Source organism: Lampris incognitus, chromosome 13 (assembly GCF_029633865.1).
Source record: "Lampris incognitus isolate fLamInc1 chromosome 13, fLamInc1.hap2, whole genome shotgun sequence".
In the NCBI taxonomy this organism is placed as follows: domain Eukaryota; kingdom Metazoa; phylum Chordata; class Actinopteri; order Lampriformes; family Lampridae; genus Lampris; species Lampris incognitus.
The window spans coordinates 19,351,004-19,365,320 of record NC_079223.1 but is presented as its reverse complement, the minus strand read 5'-3'; the positions used below and the strand labels follow the sequence as shown (position 1 = coordinate 19,365,320).

Genomic DNA, 14,317 nt, shown 5'->3' with positions numbered 1-14,317 from the left:
CTGTAGTAAATTCAATTGATTGGACATGATTTGGAAAGGCACACACCTGTCTATATAAAGTCCCACTGTTGACAGTAGATGTCAGAGCAGAAATCAAGCCATGAAGTCAAAGGAATTGTCTGTGGACCCCCGAGACAGGATTGTATCGAGGCACAGATCTGCGGAAGGGTACAAAAAAAATTCTACAGCTTTGACGGTCCCAAAGACCACAGTGGTCTCCATCATTCGTAAATGGAAGAAGTTTGGATCCACCAGGACTCTTCCTAGAGCTGGCCGCCCAGCCAAACTGAACAATCGGGGGAGAAGGGCCTTGGTCAGGGAGGTGGCCAAGAACCCAATGGTCACTCTGGCAGAGCTCCAGTGTTCTTCTGTGGAGATGGGAGAACCTTCCAGAAGGACAACCATCTCTGCAGCACTCCACCAATCAGGCCTATATGGTAGTGGCCAGACGGAAGCCTCTGCTCAGTAAAAGGCACATGACAGCCTGCTTGGAGTTTGCCAGAAAGCACCTAAAGGACTCTCAGACCCTGAGAAACAAGATTCTCTGGTCTGATGAAACCAAGATTGAACTCTTTGGCCTGAATGCCAAACGTCACGTCTGGAGGAAACCCGGCACCTCTCATCACCTTGCTAATACCATCCCTACAGTGAAGAATGGTGGTGGCAGCATCTGTGGGGATGTTCTTCAGTAGCAGGAACTGGGAGACTAGTCAGGATCGAGGGAAAGATGAATGGAGCAAAGTACAGGGAGATCCTTGATGAAAACCTGCTCCAGAGCGCTCAGGACCTCAGACTGGGGCGAAGGTTTGCCTTTCAACACGACAACGACCCTAAGCACACAGCCAAGACAACGAAGGAGTGGCTTCGGGACAAGTCTGTGAATGTCCTTGAGTGGCCCAGCCAGAGCCCAGACTTGAACCCCATTGAACATCTCTGGAAAGACCTGAAAATAGCTGTGCAGCAACGCTCCCCATCTAAACTTACAGAGCTCGAGAGGATCTGCAGAGAAGAATGGCAGAAATACCCCAAATATAGGTGTGCCAGGCTTGTAGCTTCATACCCTAGAAGACTTGAGGCTGTAATCGCTTCCAAGGGTGCCTCAACCAAGTAATGAGTAAAGGGTGTGAATACTTATGTACGTGCAATATTTCAGTTTTTTTTTTAATAAATTTGCAAAAATTTCTACAAAAACTTTTTCGCTGTGTCATTATGGGGTATTGTATGTAGATTGATGAGAAAAAAAAGGAATTTAATCCATTTTGGAATAAGGCTGTAACATAAAATGTGGGGAAAGTGAAGGGGTGTGAATACTTTCCAGATGCACTGTATATCAACTCCTTCCTTTCTCTTGACCGGACGGTGGGACGGCCAGCTAGCCAGGCAGCCATACATAATATAGTTCCTCGCTTTAGTTCAGCGGAGTACATTGATAGAACAGTGACCCATCATGTTTGTGTAATTTTAATGTAAAATAAAAATACATTCTGTACAGTTCTACATTATGCGATATAAATCTTTAAGAAAAAAAAACAAATAGGAAAATCAAAATATAGCTTTGTCTGTTTTGCAGACCATGTAATAATGACAAAAAATAATAAAAGGAAAAAAATCTAAAATTCAAGGATGAATCTTCTCAAGTCTGGGTAGAGAAAGTGCTTCCAATGTAAAAAAAAAAAAAACAGTGTTGTCAGTATGAAGTTTAAACAGTACTTTGTAGTATGGAAGTATCCAGCAAGATGTGCATCTGTATCATTTCCATTGCTGCCAAAACTTCAGTTCTTCACATTGCATACTTTTGAGTCCAATCTCTAGCTAATCTGTTGTACCTAGAGGTGAGGGGGAAAAAATACAATTTAAAACAATTACTTTCCTGTTAAATTTTCACATGGAAAAATTAAATGCTTTCATACTAACTTCTTTTTGTCTGATTTGTAGATGTGAGCAATTTCTGGAACAAGAGGGTCCTCTGGATTTGGATCACAGAGCAGAGAGCATATAGATAGTAAAACTGGAAAGAAAGAAAAAAACATCAATCACCATATACTTGCATATCACTACACTTTGTGATAAAAATATTTTATATCACTGCCTTTTTTTTGTTGTTTTTTTACCTTTAGATATTGTAAGTGCAGGTGACCACTGTGACCTTAAGATGTCAAGACAGATGCTACCATTGCTGTTTATGTTTGGGTGATAAATCTTTGTTGTGAAGGCAACCTAGAGAATGAACAAGCGATGAATTAAAAAATTAATGGAAAAACAAGCATGAAGTGTCTTAGTAAGGTGTTGGTCCACCACGAGCCTCCAGAACAGCTTCAATGCTCCTTGTCATAGATTCTACAAGTCTCTGAACTGTACTGGAGGGATGGACACCATTCTCCCAAAATGTATTCCCTCATTTGGTGTTTTGTGGATGGTGGTGGAGAGCGCTGTCTAACACATCGGTCCATAATCTCCCATAGGTGTTCAATTGGGTTGAGATCTGGTGACAGTGAAGGCCATAGCATATGCTTTACATTATTGTCATACTCATCAAACCATTCAGTGACCCCTCGTGTCCTGTGGATGGGGGCTTTGTCATACTAGAAGGGACCACTCCCATCAGGATAATAATGTTTCATCGTAGGATAAAGGTGATCACTCAGAATAACTGTATTGATTTGCAGTGACCCTTCCCTCTAAAGGGACCCAAACCATGCAAGGAAAATGCCCACCACAGCATAACAGAGACCCCGGACCCCCTCACTGTAGGGGTCAAGCATTGTGAGGACCTCTAAAATGTCTACACAAGTTAGGTGGTTTTTCTATCCTAATGAGGACATTTGGTCCACATTAGGATAGCTCAACATGTACACACACACACACACACACACACTTTTTTCCCCACGCAATCATGACCTACACTGTAAAACCTCTCACCTTTGGTGGTTTAAAGGGATAGTCGGTGGGGAAGTGAATTGCAAGGAAGAATACGCCACCCTGAAAAGGACTCTCTGTCTGAAAGGAGAGAGAAATTTATAAAACAACCTTTCAGTGTCTAGGATCACATTAACATTTCCACTTGGGGTTCATGATATCGGTCAGCGAATCAGTATTGGCCAATAATGGCTTAAAAATATGTTATCAGTATCGGGACAGATATCAAAGTTATGCCCAATATGTCATACCAGCATAATGGTGCATTATGATTATTGCCAACGATAACAACAGGCGCTGTTGAAAAGACAGGTCATGCTACAGCCTGCAAGTGCGGAATATTTCTGTCTGACTGTGAAAATTAGTTAAGTTCAACTTTATCGTCTTGTGTATTAGAATATAATGAAATTATTGTGCTCTGGCTCTCTCTGCCTTAACACAACGGACACAAGGACAAAAAGGACACACCATCCCAAAAAAACACTACATACCTATATAGACTATGTACACATGAATTCATACATTATATATACAATAATGGGTGCGCCAGCTGTTCTGCAACCTGACTGCCTGTGGAAAGAAACTATTACCGAGACGGGTGGTGTGTGATTTGATGCTCCAGTAATGTTTTTTAGATGGAAAGAGCGAGAACAGAACATGAGCGGGGTGGCCAGTGTCCTTACAGATGTTTTGTGCTTTCCTTTTGCAGCAAGTGGTATACATATTATGAAGTTGTGGTCATTGCATGCCCATGATTTTTGCTGCGGTCTTTACGGTCCTTTGCAACAGTCTGCAGTCCTGAGTAGTCAGGTTGCCAAACCACACTGTGATACAGCCTGTCAAGACACTCTCCATAGCACTGCAATAAAAGTTCATCAGAGTTTTGGTACTCATTCCAAAACTCTTTTGAGACACCTAAAAAAATACAGTCTCTGCTGTGTCTTCCTGAGGACGCAATTAGTGTCGAGACCATGTGAGAGTGTCTGATGTGTAAAGCAAGACATCTAAAACTGTCCACAATTTCAACAGATGAAACATTGATGGAAACAGCAATGCGATTTCCTCTGATCTTTCTGAAGTCAACAATGATTTCTTGTCTTATTGACATTTAGAAAAAGAGGTTATTATCATGGCACCATATGGTTAAATCTTCCACTTCCCTCCTATAGGCCCTCTCATCACTGTCACTTATTAGTGTCATCTGCGAATTTAATGATGCCGTTATTGTCATATTTGGCAACACAGTCGTATGTAAATAGACTGTACAAGAGGGGACTGAGACTGCAGCCGTGAGATGCGCCCGTCCTGAGAACTAATGTGGATGAGTATGTTTTACCTAGCCTCACAGTCTGGCGCCTGCCTCTCAGGAAATCAAATAGCCAATTACAGATAGAGTTGCCCAGACCAACACCTCTGAGTTTCAACAGAGTGTACAATAAACAACATTCTGACATAGGTATTTTACTTTTTAAGGTGTACTAAAGCAGTATGCTGAGCAAGTGAGATAGCGTCATCTACAGAGCTATTGGAACAGTAGGCAAACTGTTTTGGGTCAAGGGTAGCAGGAATGTTACATTTTATATATGATATAACCAATCTTTCCAGGCATTTCATAATCACAGATGTCAAAGCATCAGGTTGATAATCCTTAATGCAAGAGACAGGTGTTTTCTCTGGTACAGGCACAATGGTGGTTTTCTTAAAACAGTGGAACCACACACAATGACAGGGACAGGTTAATAGGACTGGTCAATAGCTAGCCTACTTTGAAAGGATAAAGTTAATATCTAACTTTGTATACATTTCTAAAAACTTTTTGTAATAATTAAAATTTTTTCACTCAAGGCAACAGTCTGACAGTCTGCATTTTACAGGGACGCTTTCAAGGATCAACCCGTTGTAGAACAAATGCAAGAGCAAAGATGTTTGAAAATGTTATGCTAAAATGAGTGTTACATGTTTTCTCTATTTACATTGTGCTAATCTCCTTCACTGAATCCAGACACTTGGAAACAGTGTAGTGCTTAGTAATAAATCAGGACAGCTTGAGTGTGTATTCACTGAGTCTAAGTACAGCGTTCAATACTCTCTGTACAGAACAGGGGGTATGACAGTCAACACCATTGTCTAAAGATCCAGAAGCAGCTTGGTACAAAAACAAAAACCTGGAAAAATCTCACCGGTCCCATGATGGTAGCTTGCCAGTGAAACACTAGGTAAAAAAAGAAAAAGAAGAAAGGGGACAATCACTTAGAGAGATAATGTATATACTTCAAACATACACAAATCAATATAATTGGACCACACAGCTTTACAGCATACCTCCAAAACTGAAAAAAAAATCCTATCTGAACAATTCTGACAAGGTCTACGTAAAAGCCTGGTTAATCAGTATAAATGCATCACAGTATTAGTCCAGTTTTAAGTCCATTAGCCCAAATTTCCCATCAGCCCCCTTGTTTTATTGCGTTTCTAACTTACAGTCCTCTCCCACGGGTCCAGCTGAACATTGAGCCGGAGGATCCCTTTGTAAATCGTTTAACTCCTGGAAGAGAAACACACAAAACAGTTAGTCTGTGGATTACAGATTACACAATCGTAAACTTGGCCTAACAACATCTCTTTCTCAACTCTGGTTTTTCGAGATCGCAAGGTGAACCAGTTTTCCATCCAACGCTTAAAGTAACGTGATGCAACCGCTGGGCTATCGGGCAAAAATACATGAATTAGATTAAATACGATTCAGATAAACTCGATAAACAGTGAGTTATTTGCTTATGGAACTAGTCGGGCCTTTTTTAACGTTGGACCTCGTTAGATTCCAAACTAGCGTTCGATTTAAAAAAAAATCCGTATTCAATATCACTGCAAAGGCAAATCAGCCTTCTGGAAAACACAACTGACTGACAAGTCCGTAGTTGTGATGTTGTCGCTATGCATAGGATCAGTTTGCAAAATGTTCGTTGCCTATCAAGGAAAACCAGTTACCAGATAGTGACTAACATTATCTAGTTGGTGGGTAATATTTCCGGCCAGCAACCAGTCGCTTACTCAAGTTATAAAAAAAAACAAAAACGAAAGCACTCACCTTCTGTATTCTTTTCAAAGCCATATCAGATTATTTAACAATCTTTAGTATGACGTTGGACGGCTGCCACTCACTGTTACGCTGGCTTTGTTTCCCCCCCGAGTGTGTTATGGCCAGGTGTTATACGTTTTGTTTTCTTCTTCGTCTTCCTTCGGCTTCTTGCTTTACGGTGGTTGGCATCCAGTTTCTTGGCGCATTACCGCCACCTTCTGTTCCGGAGTGTGAATCAGACACTAAGTAGACTCGCAATCTAAATCCCTTCTAAAAAAAAAAACCTTCACATTCACACATACTATCTCAGGCACGTACGCGCGCGCGAACACACACACGCACCCTAAACTACATTTTATCCTCCATGCTTTACAACCTAGTCCTACTATAAAATCCCTATCCACGTCATGACACCCTAGCACCCTATTCCTAGTAACCTAGTCCTACCTTAAAACCCTAGCAACCTAGTCCTACGATAAAATCCATATCCACGTCATGACACCCTAGCACCCTATTCCTAGTAACCTAGTCCTACCTTAAAACCCTAGCAACCTAGTCCTACTATAAAATCCATATCCATGTCATGACACCCTAGCACCCTATTCTTGCTTATCCATCACATCTTATGATAAAAATGGTATTCCTTAAGACAGCTAACAACACCATGACCTGTGCGCTCTCACCCATGATCAGTATACCTTTTAATGTGAACTTCTGCACCCCTAATTCAGATTATTTCTCATCCAGAACTACTCCACTGAAATCCCTCACACAAGCCTGTCTGGTGTTTCCCTACCATTTTCAAGTCAAGTCAACTTTATAGCCCAACATCACAAATTACACATTTGCGTCAGGGGGGCTTTACAGCGATACAACATCATGTCTTTAGACCCTTGCATCGGATAACGTACTACAGAGCCCCTAAGGGGACATGGGCGAATTTTTTTGTTTGTTAACTATCTCGTGCTCACGAGATACTAACTGGTGCGCACGAGTTAGTATCTCGTGAGCTTGAGTTACTATCTCGTGCGCACGAGATACTAACTGGTGAGCACGAGACAGAACTTCCTGTGGCGCATCACATATCTGGCAGGACCATTCAGATTTCAGTTCGTGTTTCTGTACGAAAATGACAGTAGAGGAGTTAGTTCGGCTATATTTCAACCGGTAACTTCATTATAAGGACACTGCTGCTGTACTTGCAAGACGTCACAGTTAAATTGTCTCTGTGAGACAATTAAAATGAATTTTGAAGTCTTGTAACCTGTTTCGGCGGGTAATTGATTTCATCCAAGAACAATTACAAACATCCGGCCAACTCCACGGATATAGGTGGATGTACACAAAATGCAAGGAGAATGGATTACACGTTAAGAAAGAAGACATACGGTTAATTCTACAAGAACTAGACCCACGCAGTGTTGAACTCAGAAGGAGACGGCTCCATCGCCGAAGCTATTTTGCAAAAGGGTCTAATTATATTTGGCACTTGGACTCTTATGACAAACTCAAACCATTTGGTGTCTGTATCAATGGCTGTATTGACGGGTTTATTCACCAAACATTCTCAGTTACATTAAGTTTTCCAGGAACTCTGCAGAAACTAGATTTTTAACTGAAATTAAAAGCTGAAGCCTAACCGCTGTAGCTGCTTACTATGTGGAATGACAGTATTCGCTCTTCTCAGTAGTAATTTTCCATGGAATTAAGACAGCTAAGTTTGTTGTACAGCTTGTAGGAGTGTTGTCATAGATGTTTTACTTTGCCTTTACATCTGTCATGAACAGGAAACAAATGAAGTCAACCACAACAAAGAAAAACAACACAGCAGTATGAATGAATAATTCAATTTTATTGAAATATATTCTTCTTAGAACAGTCACTGGCAGTATGTTGCCCATATGAGGTGCCAGTAAAAACAGCCATGGGTAGCGATTCCAAAAGGTATGTGCAAACACACTGCAAAAACTCAAAATCTCACCAAGAATATTTGTCTTATTTCTAGTCAAAATGTCTAATTTCTAGTCAAAACAAATCTGATTCAATTAAAATAAGATACACCACCTAAAAAGTAACTTGATTTTAGACAATTTTCACTTGTTTCAAGCAAATTTTCACTTGAAATAAGTAGAAAAATTTGTCAACGGAGTAAGTTTTTTATTCTTATTACATTGACAAATTTCTATACTTATTTCAAGTGAAAATTAGCTTGAAACAAGTGAAAATTGTCTAAAAACAAGTTTCTTCTTAGGTGATGAGTCATATTTCAAGTGTAATCAGATTTGTTTTGACTAGAAATAAGACCTTTATGACTTAGCGGAATGATTAACTTAAAACTATCTTTTGGACTTGAGCAAAGTGTCAAATTCGGTGTGCTGACAAATATTACAGCAAAAGCCTACGCAATAAGATGATGCCAAAACCAAAAAAACCCGAAATCTTGTGTTTCAGATTTAAGTCCAATTAAGCAATCTTGTCAGATAATTCTTCTGGTTTCATCTCTTCTCCTTGTAGTACAATATTTTTATTAGTTGTAACACATGAATGAACAAATTAAATGTTTTGATTTGACACTCGCAAATTAAGTACCGGTAATGTATGACATATGACATGACAAAGGAAACAATATTTGCATAGCCAAGTACTTTTACATTTAAGTGAGACAGTGTTTTCGTGTAATATGAGTGACTTGTATCCTTGTAAAGGACCACTTCTTCCACTGACGGTTGAACAGCAACAGTATTTAGTGTATTTGGAGAAATATAGTTTGAGTCAGACAAATGCCATAAAAATGTCAACAGAAGAGGGAAACATGCAAGATCCCTTGCATTCACTACACAATATCCATTGCAAAGCAATCGCCAGACAGGAAATTGTCAAGTTCTTTACGGAACTCAGGGTATGAGCTGTAGGTGCGTGGTAACTCAAGAACTGCTCCACATGTGTGTGCTACAGGCCTGCGACTTAAACCAGACAACCTATTAAAAGTCACTTTGAGTGTGTCTTTGCACAGCACAGAGGACCTTGTGCAGAAGCGCAAGAAGATCTCCAGTTTTCTTTGGTCAGTGCTTCTCACATACCGTAGCAGGTGGTTAAGGGCTGTCTGCTCTTGTGGATTTAGGGTTTCACATGATGGCTTTATCATCTGGGCCACTTTCTTGTTAGTTGACCTCTTAGATTCATAAAGTTCCATTATGCTGTCTTTGGTTATGAGTGTTGGCGCAGCATTGTGAATACTGGAGTGGAAACAGTCAATTATGAACTTTGGCTCTTGAAGAAGAGCTTTGTGTGCCATTGTTAAAATGGCAGCCCTTAAGTTGTCTTTAGCGGGCAGGCAGTGTGAACCCATTCTTGAGAAGATTTCGAGTAAGTCCTCTTGAACAGTTTCATCCATGCTGCCTTTTAGTGCTTTTTCAACTGATGCTCGCTCGTCCGCTGAAAGAAATCTGGCAAATGACATCATAAAGAGCGCTTCCTCCACTGAACTACCTCCTTGACAACAGGCAAGAACAAAAGCTGGTGACAATCTGATTGGTATGATGTTGTGGTCCAGGTATCCTTTCAACCACACTCTTCCAACAGCTTGCCATTCCTTCTCAGTATAGTCTGGTCGTGGTCTGGGTACTCTTCTTCCCCCTGGCAGTTTTCTAAGAAATGTTCCCAGAATGCAGAGTATACCTCTCTTGACACACCGTCACTGTCCACAGCTTTCTCGTTTGTGAACTCCATTTTTAGATCAACATTCAGTACTTTGGGTTCCATGAAGACATTAAGGACATCATCAACTATGTTTACTCGTCTTAATTTGACACAGTGGAGTTCCTTTTCAAATGGTTTTGATGCTGGAAGACTGTTTGACGATACAGGGCTGTCATTCGGTGTAGAATGCTGCAATTAAAAATAAGCGTAATTAGGTATGATAATAGATCGATCGATCAATTAGTTAACAGAGAATAAATCAATGACTTTGACAATCAATGTATGGATTAAGTTATTTATCATGCAAAAATAATTATTCTGGATTTGCTGCTGTTCTGTTTTCTATCACAATACATTGAATATTCTTTGGTTTTCGAATGTTTGAATTAAAAATAAAGTAATCTTAGAACATCAGCTTGGGCTGAGATAAGTTGTGATGGCAATAGAGTGCCGAAGTCACGCCCCTTCTGGTGGAGCTCATGGGACCTTAGATCAGAAAAAAATATGAATGGCAGTGAATGAGGAGAGAAATATTATCTTTTGGTCCGGTTTGAGTTGGGACATGAGATCAAAATATGTTGTTATTGAATTTAAAACATAAATTTTAAGGTCAAGAAAGTCATACTTTGTCGTAAAACTGTTGAGATATAAGCTTTTGAAACAAACGTAATTTGAAAGATTACACAGGAGGCGGTCGCGTATGTGACGTCATAGCTTTCGCTTGCTTCCTGCAGCTTGGCCTCCCACTGAAATTCCACTGTTTTATGATTAATGGAATTATGATTGAAGATGCCTGTGTGTTTTGTGCCAGGTTGCAGTCACTCCAAGCTGCAGGAAGAGAGCGAAAGCTATGACGTCACATACGCGACCGCCTCCTGTGTAGTCTTTCTAATTACATATTTTCAAAAGCTTATATCTCAACAGTTTTACAACAAAGTATGACTTTCTTGACCTTGAAATTTATGTTTTAAATTCATTAACATATTTGGATTTCATGTCGCAACTCAAACGAGACCAAAAGATAATATTCCTCTCCTCATTCACTGCCATTCATATTTTTTACCATCTAAGGTCCCATGAGGGTCCATCGGAAGGGGCGTGACTTCAGCACTCTTATTTATAACCATTATGGTACATATCATAGACTGAATAATGAATAGGAAAAATACTTTAAATAATAATGGCAATAATGTTTGCAGCACTATTATTAACTCAGTTCTACACTATACCTGCATACTGTTCAAGTCCTGTGGATTCCAGGGAAGGGTGGAGTCTAGATCCTCATCTTCACCATAAACGGGTCCAAACTGTACTTCAAAGTCTTCAAGAGATGCTTGGATGGCAAGGGCAAGAGGGGGATCCGACTCGCAAGAGGGGGATCCAACTCGCTACTTGACAAGTGGTCTGCGTCTTGATTTGACACAGACATTAAAGACTCAGATTCATGCCTGCTTGTTGACTGGCAAGTATGATTGACATCATCATCAGAAGATGGTGGATGCAGGACCTCTGTGTTACTCATCTCAGGAGGGGCTAGTCTTGGTTGCCTGCTTGGTTCTCCTCTCTGTTCATAATCAAATGATAAAAAACAAACAAGAAAAACAATTACCTTTGCATAATCTCATCATGTGTACTATCACATACAGTACATGGGAATAAAACACCTTACACCCGAGCAGATATTTTTTGTATATGCATATTGAGTTAATGTGTCATTGAGCTTGAACTTTTAACCCTCTTCCATCATTTTAGCTGCAGTTTAAATTTAATATGGATTTACCATTGTTGGAACAAAATCACGTTTTATTAAAAAGTTAAATCTGTGATATACAACGTCATGGTCCACATTCCTTTGCAGACTGTGTGCTGCATTGCTGTACAGTATATTGGATTGCAAGCCATGTGGTTTCTACCGCAAGTTGCGGTGATTAGTTCAAATGCGGTGTATATTGTATGTCACAGACAGGGTCTGTAAAAATGCAGTAATTTCTATTGGAGCTTACTTTTTCCATGGTTTTCCTGCATTGAGCAACCTGGTGCTGGATCTGAATCAGAGGATCTCTCTGGATGATCCACTTGATGATCAGTTCCAGTCTTCCAGTGATAACGTCTCCTGGTTCTGTTCCTCAAGGATCGTCTCTGCATAGTCCTAGTCTATAAAGAAATCAGCAGATCGGCAAATTATGCAAAACAATTCTTTCTGAACTTATTGTAATTTAACATATACATAAGTGGGGAGAGAAGTGGAGCACATATTTATAAATGTGCTACTCTTTGAAAACAATAGAAATTAATTAAATGCATTCCTTTTTACAACATAGGATGTACTCATTGCAGATGAGACAGGTTTGATAGACATTATTCACACCAAAAATAAAGGAAGTGATTAATTCTAGTTATTGAATTTTATGTGGAGAAAGACAGATAAACAACATATGCTGTCATATGGCTGCAATACTGAGAATGTAAAAAATGGCTTTCTGATGGCTGGGTTATACTCGGAGCATCTGCATTGGCACATTGATCAAAACATGGAGGAAAATCTGTCAACAGTTAATTTGTTCTCACAGGGTTCCATTCAAACAGTTGACTGTAGTTCGTTTATGGTAACTCAGATGATTTAAATACCAAAAGGTAATGGAAAATGCTAATCAATAAACTAGGACACTCAGATGCAACTAAAAGGCAGCTAAATCAGGGAAACAATCCTAGCTGTAAAGAATGTCCACACTTACTCAAATAATGCACCTGAGGGTTAAACATAAGGAACCGCAACTCAGCAGGCCACAGCTCACCCAGAGAAGAGACTGAAGCAGCCACTGCCGTCCATTATCAGGGATATAGTGTACTATATGACATACACTATGTAGGGAATAGTGAATGATTTCAAACACAGCTATCATCGGGCCTTTCAATCAGTCCAAGTGTGGCTGCTGATTAGGTCAGGTGTGCCTTATTGATATCAGGCTTGGTCCCATCCTCCCAGGTCTGAGCAGGAGGGATGATTTTCTACAGAGTTTTTGGGCCGGATCCACAAAAAATAGATTGCACATGAACTGTGCAGCATTTACACTCACAATTTGCCCTGCTTAATGTCATATTGTCCACACCATTCCCAAAGATTTTGCATAATAATATGCTGGTGCAAACACGACCCCGTTAGTCTGCTGCTATGATGTCTGTGCTGTTTAAAAACACACACACTCATACAGCTGATTTGATCATCTATTGATTTAGCCTTTTCACTCAGTAAAACAGTTAGGCTAAATGAGACTTTCTCCTTGTACACACATTCAACACTTTATAATTTCAGCTTCTACACATTTTCCTGCCAAAAGAGAGAGCAATAGCTGCCCTGTTATTTTGTGAATTGGCTCTTTGTGTTTTTTCATGGTCTACTTATGTGTTAAGCCTATGACATACCTGTAAGTATAAATGCGTTAACTATAGTGTCAATTTTCATAATCTCTGCATATCCTACATTAATGTGGGGATACTACCAAGTGTTGATTCTGCTCATGAATAGAAGTAAGCTAGGCTATAGGCTACTGACAGTTCTGTGCAACCATGAAGGCAAAACTAGATTGATTCAGTGATACAATAACACACCTACACATAAACAGAGACGACATAAATCATAGACTACAAGTTCCACGTTACAAGCGAACATTTGTCATCTGTTCTGTTTAGTTATGTGTCTCCTGATTTCAACGACAATGTTTTGATAACACAAATGTGACAGAAGATAAATTACCTTATCCATTGGCCCCTTGTCTGTTTGCTCGAAGTCCGATGACGTGTCAGAAAGAATCAGTGGGACGTCTTTAGCCTGGGAGCTCGTGTAGACGCGCAGCATTCGTAGTTTACTCCGCTCGTGCAGCTCGCTCACCGTGACGTCATGGGATACTGTGTTCTGCCTAAAATCACCAATATCTAACGGGAAGTCTTCCACCGGTCCTTTGGATGAATGTCCATTTGGAAAACACAAGTCTTTGCCAGTCTCCAGTAGTTCACTCACAGTTACTGTTTTCTGGACAGACAGGTGTTTTGTGCCACCTCCATTTCTTGTTCTGACCTGGCGATAAGTGCCGTTATCAAAGTGGAGCCGTCCCATTTCAACTCGTCGTGTGTCTTCCGTTGCGTTGTTATTCCCAGCAGCACCAGGGCCCGCTGCTGCTGCTGCTGCTGTGTCAACAGGAGTTTTCTGTTGGGCCCCCAGTAGTCTGTCTCTTACTTGCTGCATGAGAGCGGACCTCACTGACCCGCCAGCTCCTGACGTTTCGTTTGTCACAGTTACTTTGCCGACAAAATGCTCGGAGAGCAAGTCGGTGCCCATATCTTATGATATACCGTCCTAATTCCTCATCAGTCATAACGTTTATGACACTGATGTCGATCTGTAAGAAGCAGGGAAAATGTCAAGACATGTTTTTAAAAAGGAAATTAAAAATCCCAGGCACAGACACTAGCGAAACTAGACTAGGATTAAAACGTTAAACGTTAGCCCATCTACAAAGCATAACAGCGGCACCATTTAGCCTACCTTATCATCTTTTAGTTGGTTGATGATGCTATCAGGTATATTTCGGGTTTTCAGGAAAGACAATAAATCCACTTCTGCTG

At 40.3% G+C, this 14,317-nt stretch overlaps 1 protein-coding gene across 1 annotated transcript; it reads right to left on the bottom strand.

The window, feature by feature from the left end:
• Positions 1–1,452: 1,452 nt before the first annotated feature.
• LOC130122413 (ubiquitin-conjugating enzyme E2 D4-like) lies at positions 1,453–6,142 on the bottom strand. Its single transcript, XM_056291316.1, has 7 exons — positions 6,005–6,142; positions 5,398–5,461; positions 5,097–5,128; positions 2,920–2,997; positions 2,112–2,217; positions 1,915–2,008; positions 1,453–1,826 (listed from the first exon to the last, which is right to left on the bottom strand). Exons 1-7 carry the CDS (start codon positions 6,026–6,028, stop codon positions 1,781–1,783), a joined length of 444 nt encoding a protein of 147 aa, XP_056147291.1. The 5' UTR covers positions 6,029–6,142; the 3' UTR covers positions 1,453–1,780.
• Between the last annotated feature and the right edge of the window lie 8,175 nt (positions 6,143–14,317).